Source organism: Nematostella vectensis, chromosome 1 (assembly GCF_932526225.1).
Source record: "Nematostella vectensis chromosome 1, jaNemVect1.1, whole genome shotgun sequence".
In the NCBI taxonomy this organism is placed as follows: domain Eukaryota; kingdom Metazoa; phylum Cnidaria; class Anthozoa; order Actiniaria; family Edwardsiidae; genus Nematostella; species Nematostella vectensis.
Window position 1 is genome coordinate 17,770,627 of NC_064034.1, and position 19,761 is coordinate 17,790,387.

The 19,761-nt window shown below is 40.6% G+C and overlaps 4 protein-coding genes across 4 annotated transcripts; 3 read left to right on the forward strand and 1 right to left on the reverse strand.

The window, feature by feature from the left end:
* The first annotated feature begins 31 nt into the window (after positions 1 to 31).
* LOC116619320 (dynein light chain Tctex-type 5) lies at positions 32 to 1,366 on the forward strand. The gene has a single exon (XM_048725832.1). It carries the CDS (start codon positions 536 to 538, stop codon positions 1,100 to 1,102), a length of 567 nt encoding a protein of 188 aa, XP_048581789.1. The 5' UTR covers positions 32 to 535; the 3' UTR covers positions 1,103 to 1,366.
* Positions 1,367 to 3,203: 1,837 nt separating this feature from the next.
* On the forward strand, positions 3,204 to 10,071 carry LOC5514390 (afadin- and alpha-actinin-binding protein B). Its single transcript, XM_032384009.2, has 15 exons — positions 3,204 to 3,564; positions 4,081 to 4,244; positions 4,310 to 4,367; positions 4,696 to 4,806; positions 5,095 to 5,199; positions 5,273 to 5,373; positions 6,182 to 6,236; positions 6,670 to 6,780; positions 7,161 to 7,227; positions 7,305 to 7,495; positions 7,836 to 7,880; positions 7,969 to 8,097; positions 8,290 to 8,377; positions 8,825 to 9,008; positions 9,424 to 10,071. The coding sequence occupies exons 1-15, from the start codon at positions 3,370 to 3,372 to the stop codon at positions 9,608 to 9,610; spliced, it is 1,791 nt and encodes a 596-aa protein (XP_032239900.2). The 5' UTR covers positions 3,204 to 3,369; the 3' UTR covers positions 9,611 to 10,071.
* A 2,969-nt stretch (positions 10,072 to 13,040) lies between these two features.
* On the reverse strand, positions 13,041 to 14,767 carry LOC5514396 (centromere protein P). The gene is made up of 2 exons (XM_032383968.2): positions 14,244 to 14,767; positions 13,041 to 13,956 (listed from the first exon to the last, which is right to left on the reverse strand). The coding sequence occupies exons 1-2, from the start codon at positions 14,743 to 14,745 to the stop codon at positions 13,475 to 13,477; spliced, it is 984 nt and encodes a 327-aa protein (XP_032239859.2). The 5' UTR covers positions 14,746 to 14,767; the 3' UTR covers positions 13,041 to 13,474.
* A 276-nt stretch (positions 14,768 to 15,043) lies between these two features.
* On the forward strand, positions 15,044 to 19,744 carry LOC5514404 (hydroxysteroid dehydrogenase-like protein 2). Its single transcript, XM_001634539.3, has 8 exons — positions 15,044 to 15,110; positions 15,203 to 15,366; positions 16,403 to 16,616; positions 16,822 to 16,925; positions 17,255 to 17,356; positions 17,614 to 17,811; positions 18,633 to 18,884; positions 19,486 to 19,744. Exons 1-8 carry the CDS (start codon positions 15,052 to 15,054, stop codon positions 19,683 to 19,685), a joined length of 1,293 nt encoding a protein of 430 aa, XP_001634589.3. The 5' UTR covers positions 15,044 to 15,051; the 3' UTR covers positions 19,686 to 19,744.
* Positions 19,745 to 19,761: the final 17 nt, after the last annotated feature.

The following is a 19,761-nucleotide window of genomic DNA, read 5'->3' on the forward strand; positions in this document are numbered from 1 at the left end:
GCTTCTGGTGGCGTTCAATTTTCTTATCGTAAAACACTAGTTATATGAAACCAGCACAAAAACGTTTATAATTCCTTTATATTTCTTTTGTCATTATGTCTCTAGGAGTCAAATACAAACGATTGACCGCGATAAACTGTTTCCGTGAAGCTTGTAATTAGCTTTGCCTTTCAGCCAGTCTGGCGCATGTTCATACAAGGTCAAGTAAGATCAATTCCACCTTACGCCACCTTCCCCTTCATCTCTACTCCTATTTGTTAGCACCATTAATAGCACAAGACATCGCTACGTACGCTCCGCTTCGCATATTAGCGGGCGAGATGTTAGTATATTTACTCTATGTTTTAGCAGAAAAAGGCCTGAAGATCGCATTTCTTTAGTGACCTACACTTACACATGTCGTCATTACAATGATGAGCGTGTAACCCAAACCGGTTGGCATATCTGAACGGGTCAAAGACAACAGAAAGGAACGCTGTAAGTACTGCTATAATACAACGGGAAGATTGTCAAAGAAAAATCTAACGAGAGCTGAATGGATCTATTGGAAAGCCCTCGTCAGACGCGGCAAGCTCGTCGCCGAACGTCGTCCATCGGGAATCGCTCCGATGACAGTATTAGACGAGTCAGTATGGTGGGCTCATCTCTTAGGAGAGTCTCTACGACTTCGTATATGATGCAAGCAGGGGCGAAGAAGAACAGAGCCGTACAAGACGACGCAGGCAGTGCCGATATGAGGCGAAAGAACGTAAGGATGGAGAACACTTATCGCATGGAACCGACGGTTGATTTCCCTGCGATAAAAGTGCGTCAGATTGTGAAGGACGCGCTAGTAACTCTAGACTCTCATAGTTACGAGCCAAATGACTCAGCTCTCCTCGCCAAACTTATGAGTAAGAGAATCCTTGACGAGGTTAAGCAGCTCAATGTTGAGCGGTATAAGCTGGTGTGTTTGGTATCTATTGGTTCTAAGAACAGACAGGGGATGCGAATAGCGAGTCGTTGCTTGTGGAACACCGAGTACGATACGTGTATCTCGGAGACGATGGACAAACACACTTTTTACGCTATTGCTACAGTATATGGCTTGTATTTTGAGTGAGTTCAATGGCTGGCACAACTCGGCCATGACTACTGTCAGTATACCTAAACAGGCAGAGAACGAAAATGTATTTTGTGTGATTAACTTAGGTTGCTTAGCAACAACCCCTGCTAGCCGTTAGTATGAAATGCTAGCCAAAATGAGGTCAAGAAAGTCATGACAATCAAATGTTTGGCGATGAGAAATCCATACATGATCTCAGTGATCTCACTGTCATGATACTATCATGTCAAAGCGAAAAATATATCCCTATATTTCTTGTTATTCGGTTGCTTTTTTCTGTTTGAAGGTATCTTTTACTTTTTATTTTATTATTTTTTGGGAGCATCCTGATCATAATCATGATTTTTCGTTCTCAAGACTTCGCCATTTGTTTGTGTGAAAACTCAAAAACTGCAAAATGGAAATCTAAGAATGCTCGCATGATTCAGGGGCGGATACAGGGGGGGGGGGGGGGGTGGATTGGGTGGATATCCAACCCTCCCTTTTTGAGTAAAAAATACTTGTTTGAAGAAAATAAATGTCTTCGCCTCCTTGACTTTGCTGACGCGACAAATCCAATTCAGCGTGAAGTATGTTAAGATCTATGTAGTCAGGAAGTGATCTATCACTCGCCATATAAAAAGGGTTCTTGTTTCCTCGTTTTTTTAGGCTTTTTGGTAAGTGAACCTTCGTATATAAAATCGAATCCTAGTCAACTTGAACTCAACTTATGATAAAGAAAAGAAAAAAGACGATATTTCAACTATAAACTTCCTGATTCTTCTAGCCAAACATGTAATTTGTCGAAATGTCGAAATGCGAAAATCAAACCTACTTTAATTTTTTTTGCGAAAAAAATTCTAATACTTTAATAGCTAGAAATAGTAACAATTTAGAAAACTATATTATAAGAAATGAGAACGGATCTTGCTACTGATGTTTGGATAAACCTTTTTCTTTTTTTTTCTCCTGTGTGTATGATGTTTTTTTCTGAATACAAAAAAACCTTAGCACAGAAAAACAGCTGAAAAAAAAGATAAAAATAATAAACAAAATGAAAAAATGAAAGAATGATAAATAAAATAAGGGAAAAGAAATGAAAAATTAAAAGTAAAGAAAGATTACAGAAAAAAGAAATGCAAATCACAGAGGTGCTGGGGTAAAAAAAAGGAAATAGAAAAGAAAAAAGGAGGATAAATGTTGTTAGTAATTGTCGTTAGTAGTGTGATTGTGGTATGATAATTCTGTAATAGTCTTGTAATCAAGAGAGCATAAGATAAAAAAGGGACACTTTGGCAGTTCCCGTGCGCCATGTCGATTCCGAATCTGGCTATTTTTAGTAACCACCACCCCACCACTGCGCGTGAGGATTTGCTCCTTTTATTTCGTCCTACACCCCCGCGGGTTGCGTGTTGTTTTGCCAACTCGATAGGAATGATAAGAGATCATGTTAAATAACTCGGAAGAAGAAGACAAGTCTAACTTAAGTAAGCAAGATAGGCAAATATATTCACAGAAAGCTAAATCCCTGAATAGTTTGACTGTTTTGTTTGTCTGAGCGGCAAAGTCAAGTCAAGAAGAAAGAAAACACCGACGAGCGATAAAATGGCTGTGATACCGCGTTTGATTCAAATCCCGACTCCAGCTTGTATAATATACTTTAGTTATAGAAATGTCTTGAAACAACATAAAAAAAAGTACAGTAATATCTCCCTCTTTATTTTCTCACTATTAGAAAAGCTCAGATACTTCAGCTTGCTAAAAATAGCCAGGTTCGGAATCTGATGGGCCACCGTAGAATCGACATGGCGCGCGGGTAATACCAAAGCATGATCTCTTGTTTGTAATTTTGTAATAACCATGTTGGAATTATATGAAATAATAAAAAACACTTGGGCTCAAGCGCCGCTTTACAAGTCAAAATCCGTAACACAAAGTAGACTACTTATTAACTTTTGGGTCATTCTATTTACGATATTTCTGAAAAAAAAAAAAAGATTCATGGGGCTCGCCTGTTTGGTGTAGTGCTCTCCATCCAAAAGATGTCTGGCGGGTTGCCTGTGATTGTTTCTCACCCCTACCCCCCCCCCCCTCTCCCCCCAGTCTCTTTTCCGGCATGCGCAGAGAGCTCGCTGTGAATAATTTACTTGATTTCGGTTGTTGTGGTTATAGCTGTAGTTAGAACGCTTTGGAAAAAATAGATCCTATCTGTGTTAGAGGATCGCTGAACATCAGATCTTGACACTTCGCTTCAGCTCCAATGAAAGCAAACATCAAAAAGAGAAATGAACGAGCAAGCTGAATGGGGTCCCGGTGACTTTCTCGCTCGTTACACAACCTATTCCTCACGTCCAAGCCCTGATAGAACCCTGGAGGATGATAGATTCGCCTTTAATACTTCTCTTTCGCCATTTTCAAGTCCAGACAAGCAGTTTTGTCGGAGGGATAATGTTGATCAATGCATAGCCTTCTTGAATCAGGTAAAGTACAACTTTTGAAGCCTTGTGTTTGAACCGTTCCAATTTTGGCGCGGTTTAGCGAAGGTCAATAAATTTGATTAGTTTATCAAATGAATGAACAGATGTGTTGTTGCATCCAGATTTACAAATGTTGAAAATAATACACATGTAAAAAAGAAACGTTAATTCTTGGAGTTGGCTAGAGTTGGGTAGATTGTGCTCCGAAATCCATCGGGTTACAAAAATTTATAAAATGTAAATAAAATTTGCATAGAATAATTTAACTTAGAGACTTGCAATCACTTAATAGTCTCATTAAATATTTGTAGAGCAAACAGAAACATCCAAAATTGTAGTTTAATGTGAGAGAAACTTTGTAAAAAAATAATTGTATGATATTGGGGAGGGGGGGAGGGGCAGGCTTAGGTTGTCTGGAAAACGGAATACCATATGAAGAAAAGGTGACCCAATTTCTGTAAGCTTATTCTATATTATCTTTGCAATTTATCTCATGCAAGAAATAATATCTATTTCCAGGAAGTTGGTATTCTTGGATTTCCTTCACTGTTTGCTAAGAATAGTAACAGTCACAAGCCTGGGTGTGAGGGCACTTTTGACATCGTCAGACTGATCAACACCACTTATGAACTGCTACAGCTTCAACAACAGAATCAGAGAACACGGACATCACTTGAGGAGAGGTGAGGATAACCACTTCTTTTTCTTGTACGTGTTTGTCTTTCTCATTGTTTATTGTCTTCTACAGGAATCTGAGGTCAGAGTGTGATAATGAATTTCTTATTACCAGCCAAAACAGGCTTAAGGTTGGTTTTAATGAATCCTAAATTTGTTTTTGGGTTGTCAATTAAAAAGATCTAGATTCAGCTGTAGCAAAGCATTCTAATATAAAAACAATCACATTATTTGCACTGTTTTTAGCATGTTTGGCTAATATAATTCCCTACAAACAGAGGCCTCTTTCTCTTTATTTCGCTGGACTGGCATTTTCTAATACAGAGAAAAGAGGCCTCTGCTCTCAGGGAAGCTGAGATACCATTTATGACAATCTGGGATTAGTCTAATTTTAATGTGACACCATAAGGAGAAACGAAATCTAATCTGATCCACCCTTCATTTTTGGAAACTCTATAGGAACAGGTTGAAAGTTTACAGCGAGAGATAGCTCAGAGTCAAGAGAATGAAAGGCAATTGCAAGGGAGCATCAAGAAGCTGAAGGTTCAACTCAAGAATGAAACAGATGAGGTATGTTTATGTTATATGAAAAAAACCTAATTATGTAGTTTAACCTTGATTTTATGATACTTAAACCATAGTTAGTAGATGGAGATTCCCTTTTACTATCTATGCTCTAACTATGCTCAAACTAACAATATCTTCTTGAAGTTCTGTGTTTTACTGTATGTCTCCTGTAAGGACATTAGAAGCTAAGTATAGATGAAGGGCTCTCCATAGTTTTCTTCTTCTTTAAGATTTCACTCAGCTTGTATGAAAAGAAAATCATTCTTTTTAAAACTCATGTTATTAAATTAGGTGCGAAGACTCAAGATGAATGCTGTTCAGCAAAAGAAGCAATTTGCACATGACAAGAAAAAGCAAGAAAGAGAAATGAACAAATTAAAAGAGAGAATGCATCAGGTTTGTTAGCTGTTTGAGTTCGTAGGGAGCACACTTGAAATTTGATTAATTTTTTTAATTCATTTATTTCAAGATGTTATCTGATAGAAGTAATGAAAAGAGAATTGGCATGGAAATACTGAACTCCTTGCATAGAGCTGATGGCAAAAGAGCCACCTGGAAAACTGGACAAAGGTACTGATTACTCTTTATATATTGTATACTGCTGGAATGAACTTAAATACTATTTTAATACTGGTTTCCTATGCATCTGTTCTGGGTGTGGCCTGAGCTCCAGCAACGGCTGCTTTTAAGTTATTAAATGTTATTAAAATAACATTTCTTTCCAATAAACGACTGATCAACATTTAGTTTTCATATCTTGAAACCATTTGCACCAAAAAAATCGGCCAACCAGATTGTTTTTCTTATCCTGTAACACTTAAAACACTTATGGTTCTAATAAAATCTGGAGGAAAAAAACCACACAACAATGATGCTTTGGTATGTGGAGAGTTTTTCTTCAGAAAACATTATAGAGCAGCATCGAGAGAAAAAAAATACAGATTTGAAGGGATGAATCATCGCCAACAGTGCTAATCTCTAGCCGTTCTTTCCTGCTTTTTTTCTCAGTCAGTATTGTGCGGAACAAAAAAGGCAGTGTGATGGGTTCTTTACACCTGTACTATATAGCAAATTGTTGAATGAAATATCAATCAAGAAGGGTTATGTCAAGCATTCCATCAAAGGTTCCTAAAAAATGTATTCCTTTTGGAAAGGCTGTGAAGTCTTTTAGATCCATACCATTTGGGCAGGAAACCATTGACAAAAACTGAATTTGCTTGAGTGCACACACAAAAAATACTAAAAGTCAATTTTGTTTTACTTCCTTTTTTTGTGTGAATGAAAGAAGTAAGCTTCTCCAACCAGAACTCTGTATATCCTATGTTAATGCAGTTTAGTTAGCACAGGTACTATGAATTTGGTAATTGTATTGTTGTAGGGATGAAAGAGAGATGTACAGTCTACTGGTGACAAATTATGAAGCAAGACAAAAGGTAAAAGGACAGAATTAGTTTTTGTTATTCAACAGCTCATGGTGTTTATATTTTTATTTCATATAGTTTTTTCCTGTAATTTGCATGGCACAAAAACACTGCTAAAATTAAAAACTGTCAATATTAAAGTTTTCTTTCAAATACAAGAAAAAAAATGTGCAAAAGGGTGAGAAAGAAGAAATGTGTAAACAAATTACAGTGCACAAAAATTGACTTTTACAGTCCTTTTAAGCTAAATGTGCCGTAGTGGCATAACAAAATGTGTTCTCCTTTATATGTTATTGTGTGAATTTCTTTCTACCAATTATGTTGTTACATCACTAATCTGCAACAGACTTATATGTATATTATTTAAAATGTTGTTTTTTTGATAAGAATGAGTACTCTTTCTTCTGAACTTTAGTTGAATGATACATTTTTCCTAACATCCTAGGAACTAATGAAGGAAAACTGTGACTTGCGGGATTCCCTGCAGGATATGCAGACAGAGTTGGTCAGTCTATTGAATCAACAGCAGACACCCATGTGCGACTCTGATTCAGAGGTGAGAGGTGATGCAGGCCCATGTCCAGAGGGGGGGAGGGGAGGGGTCCAGATCCCAATCTTCTCATGTAACAAAATGAGGTTGACTCTGTTGTTGGTAGTTGGAAGATAGTTTATTTTATACGTGCATTTGGATAGAAAACGTTTTTAGATGGACCTAGTTACCTACACCTAGAACTAAGTAAACCAATGTGTTAATTGTAAATTGTTTATTAAATTAATTTACAAGTCAATCAAAAATACCAAGATAGTTGTCAGAGTATTAACATTTTAGCCTTTAATAAGACTTCTTCAGGGCAGAACAAGTTTTTAAAAGACGAAAATTCGGACAAGTCAACAGTATTTTGTAAAAATTAATTTACATGTGTTGGTTATTGTCAGGACTCTCTGTCAGTTCGCAGCCTCCCTGCCGGTCACTTTAACATGCCTTATGAACTCGTCAGAGAAGGTGTGTAAAATTGTTTTTTTTTTAATTGCATATAATGCACCTATAGTATGTGTAGTAAAGTTTTTCTTTTGCTTCAGGCATTGAAAAAAGTCTTCGCGACAAGTGGCGGGTTTTAAGGTCTCGGTTAGACAGTGCGAATAAAGGCACACCATCTAAGTCACCAGCAAACTCATCTAATAACACGGAAATGGAAGAGACTATCACTAAGCTATCTCAACAGCTCGACAATTATCGGCATATTGTAGAGCAGCAGGAATCTCTCATTGAGGTGAGGATATTGTAGTACTCAATGGTACAAGTGTTCCTTAGTTTGTTTGTCTCATAAATTAGTTATTGATACTGTTAGCTACCCCCTGACCAGGAAATGATGTGTAGGAAGAGGTTGCGACTATCATTAGCGTTCGTCACCTCGAAGCGGAACTTTTTCATCCATAATTAGTAAAATTGTTGAAAGACTGCTGAAAAACGTAGAGATAAGGATGTATAGGGAAAAAATCACCAAGACGAGTCTGGTCGAGCATCGATGCTTGTCCAAAACATTTTTTTTTTATAATAGGCTCTATTTTGTGATAAACTTTTAATGCAAGTATTCCATGTTTATTTTACAGACACTTCAATCCAAGGAATCTGATGGTGGTGGCAACCCGCTTTTAGTGAGTACCTTTTTCTTGTACCCATTAATATACATTAACGTGTGTATAAATTACCCGATGACAAGAAAAAGTGCTTTCATTTTTGAAGGATGACTCGCGAATGTGTGAGGAATGGGAACGGCTTCAACAGGAGCGAGCACTCTATGAGAAGCAAAAAGAGTCTTTCGATGAAGAGAGAAAGAACTTCACCGATGCTGCTGTCAAACTGGGCCATGAGGTAAGATTTCTTCGGACTGGAATGGAACTCGATGGTTTTTGCGTTTTGGAAAAGTGCATTCTTTAGCTCTTCCATATGCGCTATGATAGAGTAGATTAACTTTTGTTAGCTGGAGTCTATTCCTGTACTGTCCTTATGGTTGTTGCGTTTTTCTGAGCGTTTTTTAACTGATTTCTGTGTTGTCCCTCTCAGCGAAAGAAATTCGAGGAAGAGCGAACTGCGTACTATAAGCAACAGTTGATGATAACTCCGCAATCCCGGACGTCGGCCAAGTCACGATGTACGGTCTTGTTCCCTTTCAGCCATCAAGTATACTAACCGTTTTTACTCACTCAAAAAAATGGTACCTGAGTCTGCCCAAGACTTGATAAAAAAATAGTTGCTCCTAACCTCTGAAAAAACGTGCACAAGCACGTCAGCTGACGGATACGCCAGCTGACCGGTACGCCAGCTGACCGGTACGCCAGCTGACCGGTACGCCAGCTGACCGGTACGCCAGCTGACCGGTACTGGCGTAGCAAAGAAAAAAAAAAACGAAATGTTACTAGCCTCAGTTAAAGAACTACCTGATTGAAGGTGCAATGACAGCATAACAGAATCATGACCACACGTTTTAGAAAAAATAATGTATTTTATTATTTATTATTTTTATTACTTTTTTTTTACTTTTTCGATTGTAGTTACATATTTGCAACATTAGTTCTAATACTCCAACGTCTTATATCAGCACCCGATGGCCGCACAAGTCCCCCGAAACTTCAGTTTAGCACGCCAATGTTCTCGCCTGCGCCCAGAAAGACCAGGGAAAACCGTGTGATCTTACCCCGCGAAGGACCCATAACCAGTCCGACGACAGAGGATTTGTACCACGCCCTTTCCATCAAAACACCCGCTTCTAGCGTCTTAAACGAGTACGTATATATACCCTCACCCACGCACTCTCCATCAAAATGCCCACTTCTAACGTCATAAAATAAGGACGTATCTATACATCCCTTACCAACGCTAGCCCCTTGAAAAGACCCAATTCTCAGGACTTGTACGAGTAAGTCCCAATACACTATCCAACAACGGGTAATGCAATTGTTATTATGTTATGTTGTGATCAAGTACTTGGATTGAAAGAAGTTGAACTTAGATCGGTGAATATTGTTTCTGGGATTATCAATTTTTTTTAAAGATTTTAAAGCGATGTATTTACAAAAACTATCGAGCCCCCAATTCGGGCATCGAACACCCGAATATAAAGCCTTGCCATTTAACCTATATTTTGTTGTGTAAGGTGATAAATTCTGGTGTTTTTATTCCGTGGCGATCTTATTACAGAACACCCAAGCTCCATCAAGCACCGTCGCCTTCTTGCGGACAGTACGATGGATCGTTCTCGAGTGGCTCTTTGTCAGAGACTAAAGAAAACCAACATAAAACAAGCGCGAAGAGCCTTAGGATCCACGAACATGCCGAGCAAGTAAAGCGAGCCTTGCAACTTAAGCAGAGCCCTTCGTGTGAATGAAGAAACCAAAAAACAAGGGTGAAAACCCAAAAGCATGTAGACCAAGTGAAGCGAAATTTGCGACTCCAGCAGAGACTGCATGTGAATAAAGACAACAAAAAGCGTGAAAAGTCGTAGAATCCACGAGCTTGTAGATCAAAGGAAACGCGATTCCTAACTCAAGCAGAGCATTTCGTATGATACCAAGACAACAGTCTTCTAAGTGCCACAATTGGATCAAGTTTTAACCAAGTTATAGAATGCTGTAAATACGCAGATGAGCAGGTTTTCGTTTAGACACATTAAAAGACAAAAATAGCAACCTAGATCTGCTTTGAAGGTGTTCCATATTTGCACCAGATGGTTGCGTTCAAATGAAATATGTATAAAGCCATGATATAAAGTGATTAGACGTTGATCAAAGCTTTGTACGGTTTAGCTGTAGCTTTTAAAACTTTACAGAAATGAACATTCTTCTAAAACGCTATAGTTCTCTCCTATACTTTTTATACAGCCTACTCCTGATAACCCCCCTTCTGATGACACCTCACTCCTGACAACACCCCACTGCTGATTACCCCTCCATCTTCTGATGACACCCCATCCTGGTAAGCTCCTTCTAATGACACCCATCTTCCGACAACACCCCACTGCTGATTACCCCCGCTCTCTTGTGACAACACCCTACTGCTGATTACCCCCGCTCTCTTGTGACAACACCCTACTGCTGATTACCCCCTCTCTCTTCTGATGACACCCCATCCTGGTAAGCTCCTTCTAATGACACCCATCTTCCGACAACACCCCACTGCTGATTACCCCCCTCTCTCTTCTGATGACACCCCATCCTGGTAAGCTTCTTCTAATGACACCCATCTTCCGACAACACCCCACTGCTGATTACCCCCCTCCCTCTTCTGATGACACCCCATCCTGGTAAGCTCCTTCTAATGACACCCATCTTCTGACAACACCCCACTGCTGATTACCCCCTCCCTCTTCTGATGACACCCCATCCTGGTAAGCTCCTTCTAATGACACCCATCTTCCGACAACACCCCACTGCTGATTACCCCCCTCTCTTCTGATGACACCCCATCCTGGTAAGCTCCTTCTAATGACACCCATCTTCTGACAACACCCCACTGCTGATTACCCCCTCCCTCTTCTGATGACACCCCATCCTGGTTAGCTCCTTCTAATGACACCCATCTTCCGACAACACCCCACTGCTGATTACCCCCCTCTCTTCTGATGACACCCCATCCTGGTAAGCTCCTTCTAATGACACCCATCTTCCGACAACACCCCACTGCTGATTACCCCCCCTCTCTTCTGATGACACCCCATCCTGGTTAGCTCCTTCTAATGACACCCATCTTCCGACAACACCCCACTGCTGATTACCCCCCTCCCTCTTCTGATGACACCCCATCCTGGTAAGCTCCTTCTAATGACACCCATCTTCTGACAACACCCCACTGCTGATTACCCCCTCCCTCTTCTGATGACACCCCATCCTGGTAAGCCCCTTCTAATGACACCCATCTTCTGACAACACCCCACTGCTGATTACCCCTTCCCTCTTCTGATGACACCCCATCCTGGTAAGCTCCTTCTAATGACACCCATCTTCTGACAACACCCCACTGCTGATTACCCCCTCCCTCTTCTGATGACACCCCATCCTGGTTAGCTCCTTCTAATGACACCCATCTTCCGACAACACCCCACTGCTGATTACCCCCCTCTCTTCTGATGACACCCCATCCTGGTAAGCTCCTTCTAATGACACCCATCTTCCGACAACACCCCACTGCTGATTACCCCCTCTCTCTTTTGACAACACCCCACTGCTGATTACCCCCCTCCCTCGTCTGATGACACCCACTCCTGACAACATCCCACTGCTGATTACCCCCTCCCTCTTCTGATGACACCCACTCCTGACAACATCCCACTGCTGATTACCCCCTCCCTTGTCTGATGACACCCACTCCTGACAACATCCCACTGCTGATTACCCCCTCCCTCGTCTGATGACACCCACTCCTGACAACATCCCACTGCTGATTACCCCCTCCCTCGTCTGATGACACCCACTCCTGACAACATCCCACTGCTGATTACCCCCTCCCTCGTCTGATGACACCCACTCCTGACAACATCCCACTGCTGATTACCCCCTCCCTCTTCTGATGACACCCACTCCTGACAACATCCCACTGCTGATTACCCCCTCCCTCTTCTGATGACACCCACTCCTGACAACATCCAACTGCTGATTACCCCCTCCCTCTCTTGACAACACCCCACTGCTGATTACCCCCTCCCTCGTCTGATGACACCCACTCCTGACAACATCCCACTGCTGATTACCCCCTCCCTCGTCTGATGACACCCACTCCTGACAACATCCCACTGCTGATTACCCCCTCCCTCGTCTGATGACACCCACTCCTGACAACATCCCACTGCTGATTACCCCCTCCCTCGTCTGATGACACCCACTCCTGACAACATCCAACTGCTGATTACCCCCTCTCTCTTTTGACAACACCCCACTGCTGATTACCCCCTCCCTCGTCTGATGACACCCACTCCTGACAACATCCCACTGCTGATTACCCCCTCCCTCTTCTGATGACACCCACTCCTGACAACATCCCACTGCTGATTACCCCCTCCCTCTTCTGATGACACCCACTCCTGACAACATCCAACTGCTGATTACCCCCTCCCTCTCTTGACAACACCCCACTGCTGATTACCCCCTCCCTCGTCTGATGAAACCCACTCCTGACAACATCCCACTGCTGATTACCCCTCCCTCGTCTGATGACACCCACTCCTGACAACATCCCACTGCTGATTACCCCCTCCCTCTTCTGATGACACCCACTCCTGACAACATCCCACTGCTGATTACCCCTCCCTCGTCTGATGACACCCACTCCTGACAACATCCCACTGCTGATTACCCCCTCCCTCTTCTGATGACACCCACTCCTGATAACATCTTGCTTCTGATAAAACCTCACTGCAGAAATCATCTTACACCTGATGACGCCCCACTCCTTAAAACATCTTACATCTGATGACACCCCACTCCTGATAACCCCCCTCTCTGATGACATCCTACTCATGACTGATAACACCCTACTCCTAAAAACATCCCCTGATAAAACCCCACTTCTGATAAAATCTGACTCCTGATAAAACCTTGCTTCTGGTGACATGCTACTCCTGATAACACCCACATCTTGATAACATCTAACTCCACATAACTCCCTATTTGTTATGACACCCTATTCCTGACAACACCCCACTCCTGATAACACCCTGCTTTTGATAACACCCCAATCCTGATTGTATGTAAGTCTGAAATCGTCTTGCTATCCCAGACCCAGATCAAGGCTGTACCCAAAAAAAATTATTCAGGGAGGCAGGCCTCAGCTATGTTTTTTATTAGCTTTCGGGGCAGACACTTTTTCCATGTCTTTTGTAAAATTCCTGTTCTTCTAAGGGGGTAGCTGCCCCCTGTCCCCAAGCTATCTAATGCCCTGCAGACTCAACCAACAGCATTTTGGAAAATACTGACCAACTAAATATAATCTCTTAGAGATCACTGCAGATATTTAATCGAAGAGCACACTAACTACTTGTACTGGTCAAATATTGTATTTCAATATATACTGTTATTACCTAAAATGAACTACTACTGTAAAGATCCCACTAAAAATTGATTTTTATCAAAGTCAATTACATCAAGGTCCCATTTGGTTTATACAAGATCTATATGCTCCATCAAACTTAGGAATAATCTATCACTTTAGCTAGCTATCAGCCAGAAGTCATCATATTTGCAAACTTATAGAGCTGACTTCAACTAATGGCCATACGAATGACAAGTTCTATTGCTTGCTCAATTCCTAGTCTTGATAATGTCTGTCTGAAGTCAGAAGGAACTGACTGGCAAATGGAATCAAACTGTTTATCATTATTTCTCCCAGAACTGCAGACAACACAATCAATACAAGGTTCTGCGACTCCTGCACTACTCACTTCTATCACCCAGCTGATAAGAAAGCTTAGACATTTTGAGAAAACAACAGTAAATTTTTGGCTTGCTTCTGGAGCCTTGAAAAGTAACACTTGTTGGGGGTACTTGGATTTAAAGTGACAAAAAGTCCTACAGCGGTGATGGTACCATTCACAATAATCCTTTAATCCTTGAAAGAAGGTCTGAAGATCACAATAATCACTGACATATGCTATGAAGTCAGTCAATTCTTGCACTACTAAAGCATTGTTGAGGTGAATATTTATCCCCAAAACACTAGCAGTTACTGGAGTTTCTTGGCTACCTGGAATAAAAAACAAGAACAAAGTCAATCACTAGCCAACATAGTTAGTAAATAACTATGTTGCCACAGATGTAGGCAGTATTTGCCTAAGATGCTGGACATATCTTGTTGGGAGAATCTGCACCCTGAAGCATAAAACTGCAGAGTGCTCCCGCCCTCTACTACAATGATAAAAAATCATAGTAAAATTGTTATTAGTTGTAAACAAAATTTTGACAGGCAAAGGAATTGAAAAAAAAAAGACCTCACAATAATGATGAAGCTACCATGAAGTTGCTTAAACTAACCTTCTTCCAGTCTTGAAATCACATCAGATGGAATCTCTTTTTCTTCCACATCGAAACCAACTGTAAACTCGATCCCATTACACCATCCAGAAATACTACGTCTCCAAGTCCGGCATATTCCGTTGTTGTTGTTGTTTTCATTCGAGGTAGTAAACAGCAAGTTTGATAAATTTTTGGTAATTTTGATCCCAGTTAACACTTCAAGTCTTTCAAAATTACTCTGTAAGTCACTAATTTCTCTCTGTCTCTGTACCGTCGGTGTGGATTTAGCACTTCTCCTTGCAGTTTTTTCGACAGCAACAAGTTTTGAAGAAACTTCCCGCAATGCCTCAAGGCTAAAACACCCCGCATCTACAGTCTCCTGTGCTACAATATCTTCTTCCAGTTGAGAAATCTCTCCCTCGAGATCTCTTATTTCCTTAGAGTATGTATCTCTAATCTCAGAGGCGCTGTTTGTCTGTTCCCTCCGCCGTTTAATTCCTCTTCTCGAAGAATCCGCCATTTTGATGTTTGGCGCCAAATCTCACCAGGAAACCACAGACTTCCCATGAAAACAGAAAATCTACTGGAAAAAACTCAGTAGGGATGGGAGGTAGGCACGGGCTAATAGCCATCAATTATAGAAATAACGTAAGAAACTAAAGACTGTTAGAAGTATGTTTAATCAAAATCAATTGCAAATGGCAAGTAATAATTTTAGATTTATTCTTGACATGAAATTTACTAAATAATCTAAAAAATATTCTTTCCATTCCTACGGCCCTACCCCTCCCAACAGAGTATTTACACGATCGCGGGCTCAAGTATCATGGCGGTGGACAAAGTACAGAGTAAAACAAGGGCACACAACAAAATGTTGAACACGGGGTAACTATTTTATCGTTTATAGTTTAAAGTTATCGACTATCTTTTATCAAAGGGATACAAATAATTGATCATGGAGTTGTTCTGTTTTGCAGGAAGCTCGCCGGCAAGACAGTGTTTATCACGGGTGCAAGTAGGGGAATCGGGAAAGCCATCGCTGTCAAGGTTGCCCGAGATGGTGCTAACGTTGTGATCGCTGCTAAGACTGCCGAGGCGCATCCTAAACTCCCGGGTACTATTTACACTGCTGCCAAAGAGGGTAAGACTAAACGATATAAAACAGTTTTCATGTATATGAATCGCTAAATATGCCAACGTTTATTTATCCTCAGTGGAAACCCTGCTGTGTAACTCATGTTACATAAGACTAGAAAATATCCTTAATTTAAAAAGAAATATTATTAAAACTACCTTATTACACTTAATTTTCACTTTAATTTGGCGAATTTGGCGATTTTAAAAGATTCGCGAAAATAAACTGACGTTAAAATTATGTGTCGCGAAAATAAGGATGCGCGGAAATTAAGTGAGTATACAAGAAGCCTTTGGGGGAATATTGGCCATTTAATAAGCTTTATGGAAACACCTTGTACATATAGTACGGTAAGGGGTTGAGTTGGACTTGTATCTATAGATTTTTCTGAAAATAAATTTAGGCAATGCATCTTTTTGTTACAAATTGTGTAAACTTTAATGATTACAGCACATTTTAATTCCACTTGTTTTTTATTTATTTTATTATCCCAAAGAAATCTGAAATCGCGAAATTAAAGTGATGTGGTTTTTAAGAAAATACGAAAATCACGAAAATAAAGTGCCGCGAAATATTGCCATCTCAAAATGCCAATCAAATTTTGACGTCACAAAAATTGAGTGTAATAAGGTAATCTACTTACCTCTAGTGGTCCAGCAGCAAAGTCGGAATGGGAAATGAGCGCCCATAGATCTCTTACAAATGGTTTAAAACATGGTGATACTTTGTATAAAGTAACAATGCTGAGAAATGAGGGGGGGGGGACGAATGCGTAGTATACCCTATAAATAGTATCCATAGTACACCCTTAGCTTTGCCCCTGTTAGCCAGTTCCTAATGTCGCCAAATCCCACCAATATCCATTGAATACTCACCTGAGGCACCTGACTCTAAGGCATGAGCAGTCATATTTACATTCAAAAGAACTGCCATTAAAAAAGTAAACAGCTCAAATCTTGAATTGTCTGCCCTCGGTGTTCCTTGAAACCCTGGCAAAATTTTCATGTTTTGTAAGTATGTAATGCAAATTTGTATTCTGTAGTTGAAGAAAATGGAGGTCAGTGCCTCCCCTGTGTGGTGGACATACGAGACGAGAGTGCTGTTCTTGGTGCTGTCCAGGAAGCTGTTAAGAAGTTTGGAGGAATTGATATCTTGGTCAATAATGCCAGTGCTATAAGCCTGACTGGAACACTAGAAACTCCTATGAAAAAATACGACCTGATGAATTCCATAAATGCCAGGGGAACATATTTATGGTATAGTATATTATGCTGATGCTTACTATATATGAAGGGAATATTCAGCCCATTCAGCGTAATGCCCTTTTAAGTTTTGGGCATTACATGGAATGTAAAGAGTTGTCTTTGCAATATAAAATGAATTTGGTATCATTGAAATGTCGTAACAGTGCCCAGTTGATATAGGCCCTTTGTATGTTATTTGTTTTCCTTTTTCATTTAGCTCTCAAGCATGTTTGCCATACCTAAAGCAATCCAAGAACTCTCACATACTCAATCTCAGCCCACCTCTCAACTTGGCCCCACACTGGTTTAAAAACCATGTTGGTAAGAGAAAAACGATTTCAGAAGAAAGTGTGTGTGTTTTTTTAGGGTGGGAGGGGAAAGGAAAGTGTGTATGAGTGTGTGATGGGGGGAGGGGGGGTAGACCCATGATTTTCTGAGGGGTAGCATTAGCGTACAAAGATATGACAGGAGATTAATCTGTGGATTTTAGCTCCCATAAATTTCTTTAAAATTTCCATCCAAAAAAGGGCCAACTAAACACTTTTAAATCCTCCACTGAGGGGTCAGTTTGGGAAGGTGTTGCTTGACATATTTTAGAACCTCATTGTTTTTAAGTTGATTTATCTATTATCTATAATTTTGTCCATTAGCATACACAATAGCAAAGTATGGAATGTCAATGTGTGTACTTGGGATGGCTGAGGAGTTTAAAGATAATGGAATCGCAGTGAATGCACTATGGCCAAAAACAGGTTTGTTGTCACAAGCAAAATGTCTGTTAAATTCTTTGGTAGCTACAGTACAATTGAATTTGCCTAAACTATATTAAGGTATTTTGTAATGATTGATAATTATATATATAATGTGATTATTATATTATTATGATTTTGTACAATGATTAGTCTCGTTTATGCAAGCCTTCATGCAAGCTATTTTAGTACAGTAAACTGGTAAATAAACAATGGACTGGTAAATACTGCATGAGGCAATAAATTGTTTGTATTTGCAGCAATTGCGACTGCAGCAATGAAGATGCTTGGAGGAGATGAATCCATTAAAATGTGTCGTACATCAGACATCATGGCAGATGCTGCCTATGTCATTTTAACAAGAGATAGTCGTTCTATGACAGGCCAGTTCCTTATTGATGAAGACGTACTCAGGGATATTGGTGTTACAGACTTTGAGTCTTACAGCTGTGCTCCTGGTATGGTTTGTAATCTACCCTCTCCCTACTCCATTTACAGCGTGACCAGTAAAACTGTGAGAACCAGAAATGTGTATGGAATGTTTGTTCTGACCAATGACTCATGAGATATTCAAACAGCCAACTAGAAACATGTCTCATGTATGAATTTTTGCATCTGATTTATTAGAAAACAATCTGCATTCAAGACATATTTTAGATGGTCATGGTTTTACTGGTTTCACTGTATATGCAAAATATAAATGTTTAGAACCAGGTCACATAGCCAAGGTAGTTTGAAAGAACTGCAAAACTTTGCTGTTAGTTCCAGTCAAATGAGAAATAAATTCTGAAAGCTAGGAGGAGATAGCTAAAGCCCTGTGCAAACTGCGCCGGGTTAGGCCAGTGTGCAAACTGTCTCAACACATTGCCAGCATGTTGGGTAATGCACTTACGTGTGAACATCTTGCTAAGAAATCTGCCTACCTGGTGCCCTGAGTAATTGTTTTGCACAAAGACGGAAAGATTAAAAAAGTGCTTCTTGTGCATCTGACTACCTGATAGAAGACATAAAATTCACAGTTTTGAATGTAGAAAGCCAGCTTTTTTTTACAATCCAAAGGTGACCCCACCCTAATACAAGTCTAGGTCCTCTGGCTTGAGAAACAAAAGCTGTGATGTTGACCTATGTATCATCATCATTGTCATCATCATCAATATAATCATCATCTAAATTTGTCTCTAGATCTTCTGTATACTGCTCTGTGTTTGGAACTTGATATGATGAAATAGATCCTACCAGCTCCACACTACAGTTGACAAACTTTTCATTCATTTTCCAGGTAATGCTTTGCTCCCTGATTTCTTCCTGGACGAGGCTGGTGACCCGGACAAACTGATGCGAGACCACATCAAGGCAACATCTGGCTCAGGGTCTAGTGGCGCCGCATCTGGTAGTAATGTTGCCGGTTTGTTTACAACAATACAGTCCATGTGCAACCCAGAGCTAGTCAAGAGTGTCAATGGCAGCTTTGAGTTCCATTTGACCGGGGCTGAGCCGGGGGTTTGGTACCTTGATCTGAAGAATGATAGTGGTGAGTCATGTGCTGTTAACCTGAATTTCAGGCTGTGACAGAGAGAAGTAGATATGGGACCAAGGGGGGAGGGGGGGATTTGAGGATCCTCGCAATGCGCCCTACTTAGGTTATGGTATGTTAGGGTAGGGTATGTTTCACAGAAGAAACTGGAAGAACCTAAAACCTAAATGAGGGGGACTTAAGGGGGTGCGAAAACCGCAAAAGTGCACGCAAAAATGCACAAAAACCGCACAAAAACGCCAAAAACCGCAAAACAAGTCAATAACGGTAAACCGCGCAGTCTAGAAAAAACCACAATACCGCGGAATATAATACGAAAAATCAAAAAACCGCACCAGATTTTAGGTAAAACCGCGTCGCCGCAAACCCTTACCCCCCCCCCCCCCCCTCCTAAAATGAAACGTTTTCTTTTATCTAAATGGATCCCTCATGAAAATAAATGCTCAGATCCTCGATAATGGTACCCTGGGGGCTTATTTGGATTTTGGATATGCAAGAGGGCGCTAATTCTTTAGCTCTATATTACTCACTTGCTTTGCTTTATAATCAAAAAAAGCCCTGTAACCTTGTTTACGTGTCTTGTTTGTTTGTCCCCCAGGGGGAGCCGGACAAGGTGCGTTTCCAGGGGGTGACCCACAGTGCGGTATGACACTAGATGCGGAGGACTTTGTCAAGATGTTCAAGGGTCAGCTAAACCCGACGCAAGCGTTCATGGCGGGAAAACTGAAAATTAAAGGCGATATGATGGTCGCCATGAAGCTAGAGAAACTAATGAAGCAGCTCAAGTCTAAATTATGAGAGAAATCGCTAATGGAATTACCGCGATTGTTTTGAGATTAGATAAAATATTTAACTTGTACCCTCCATTGTTTCC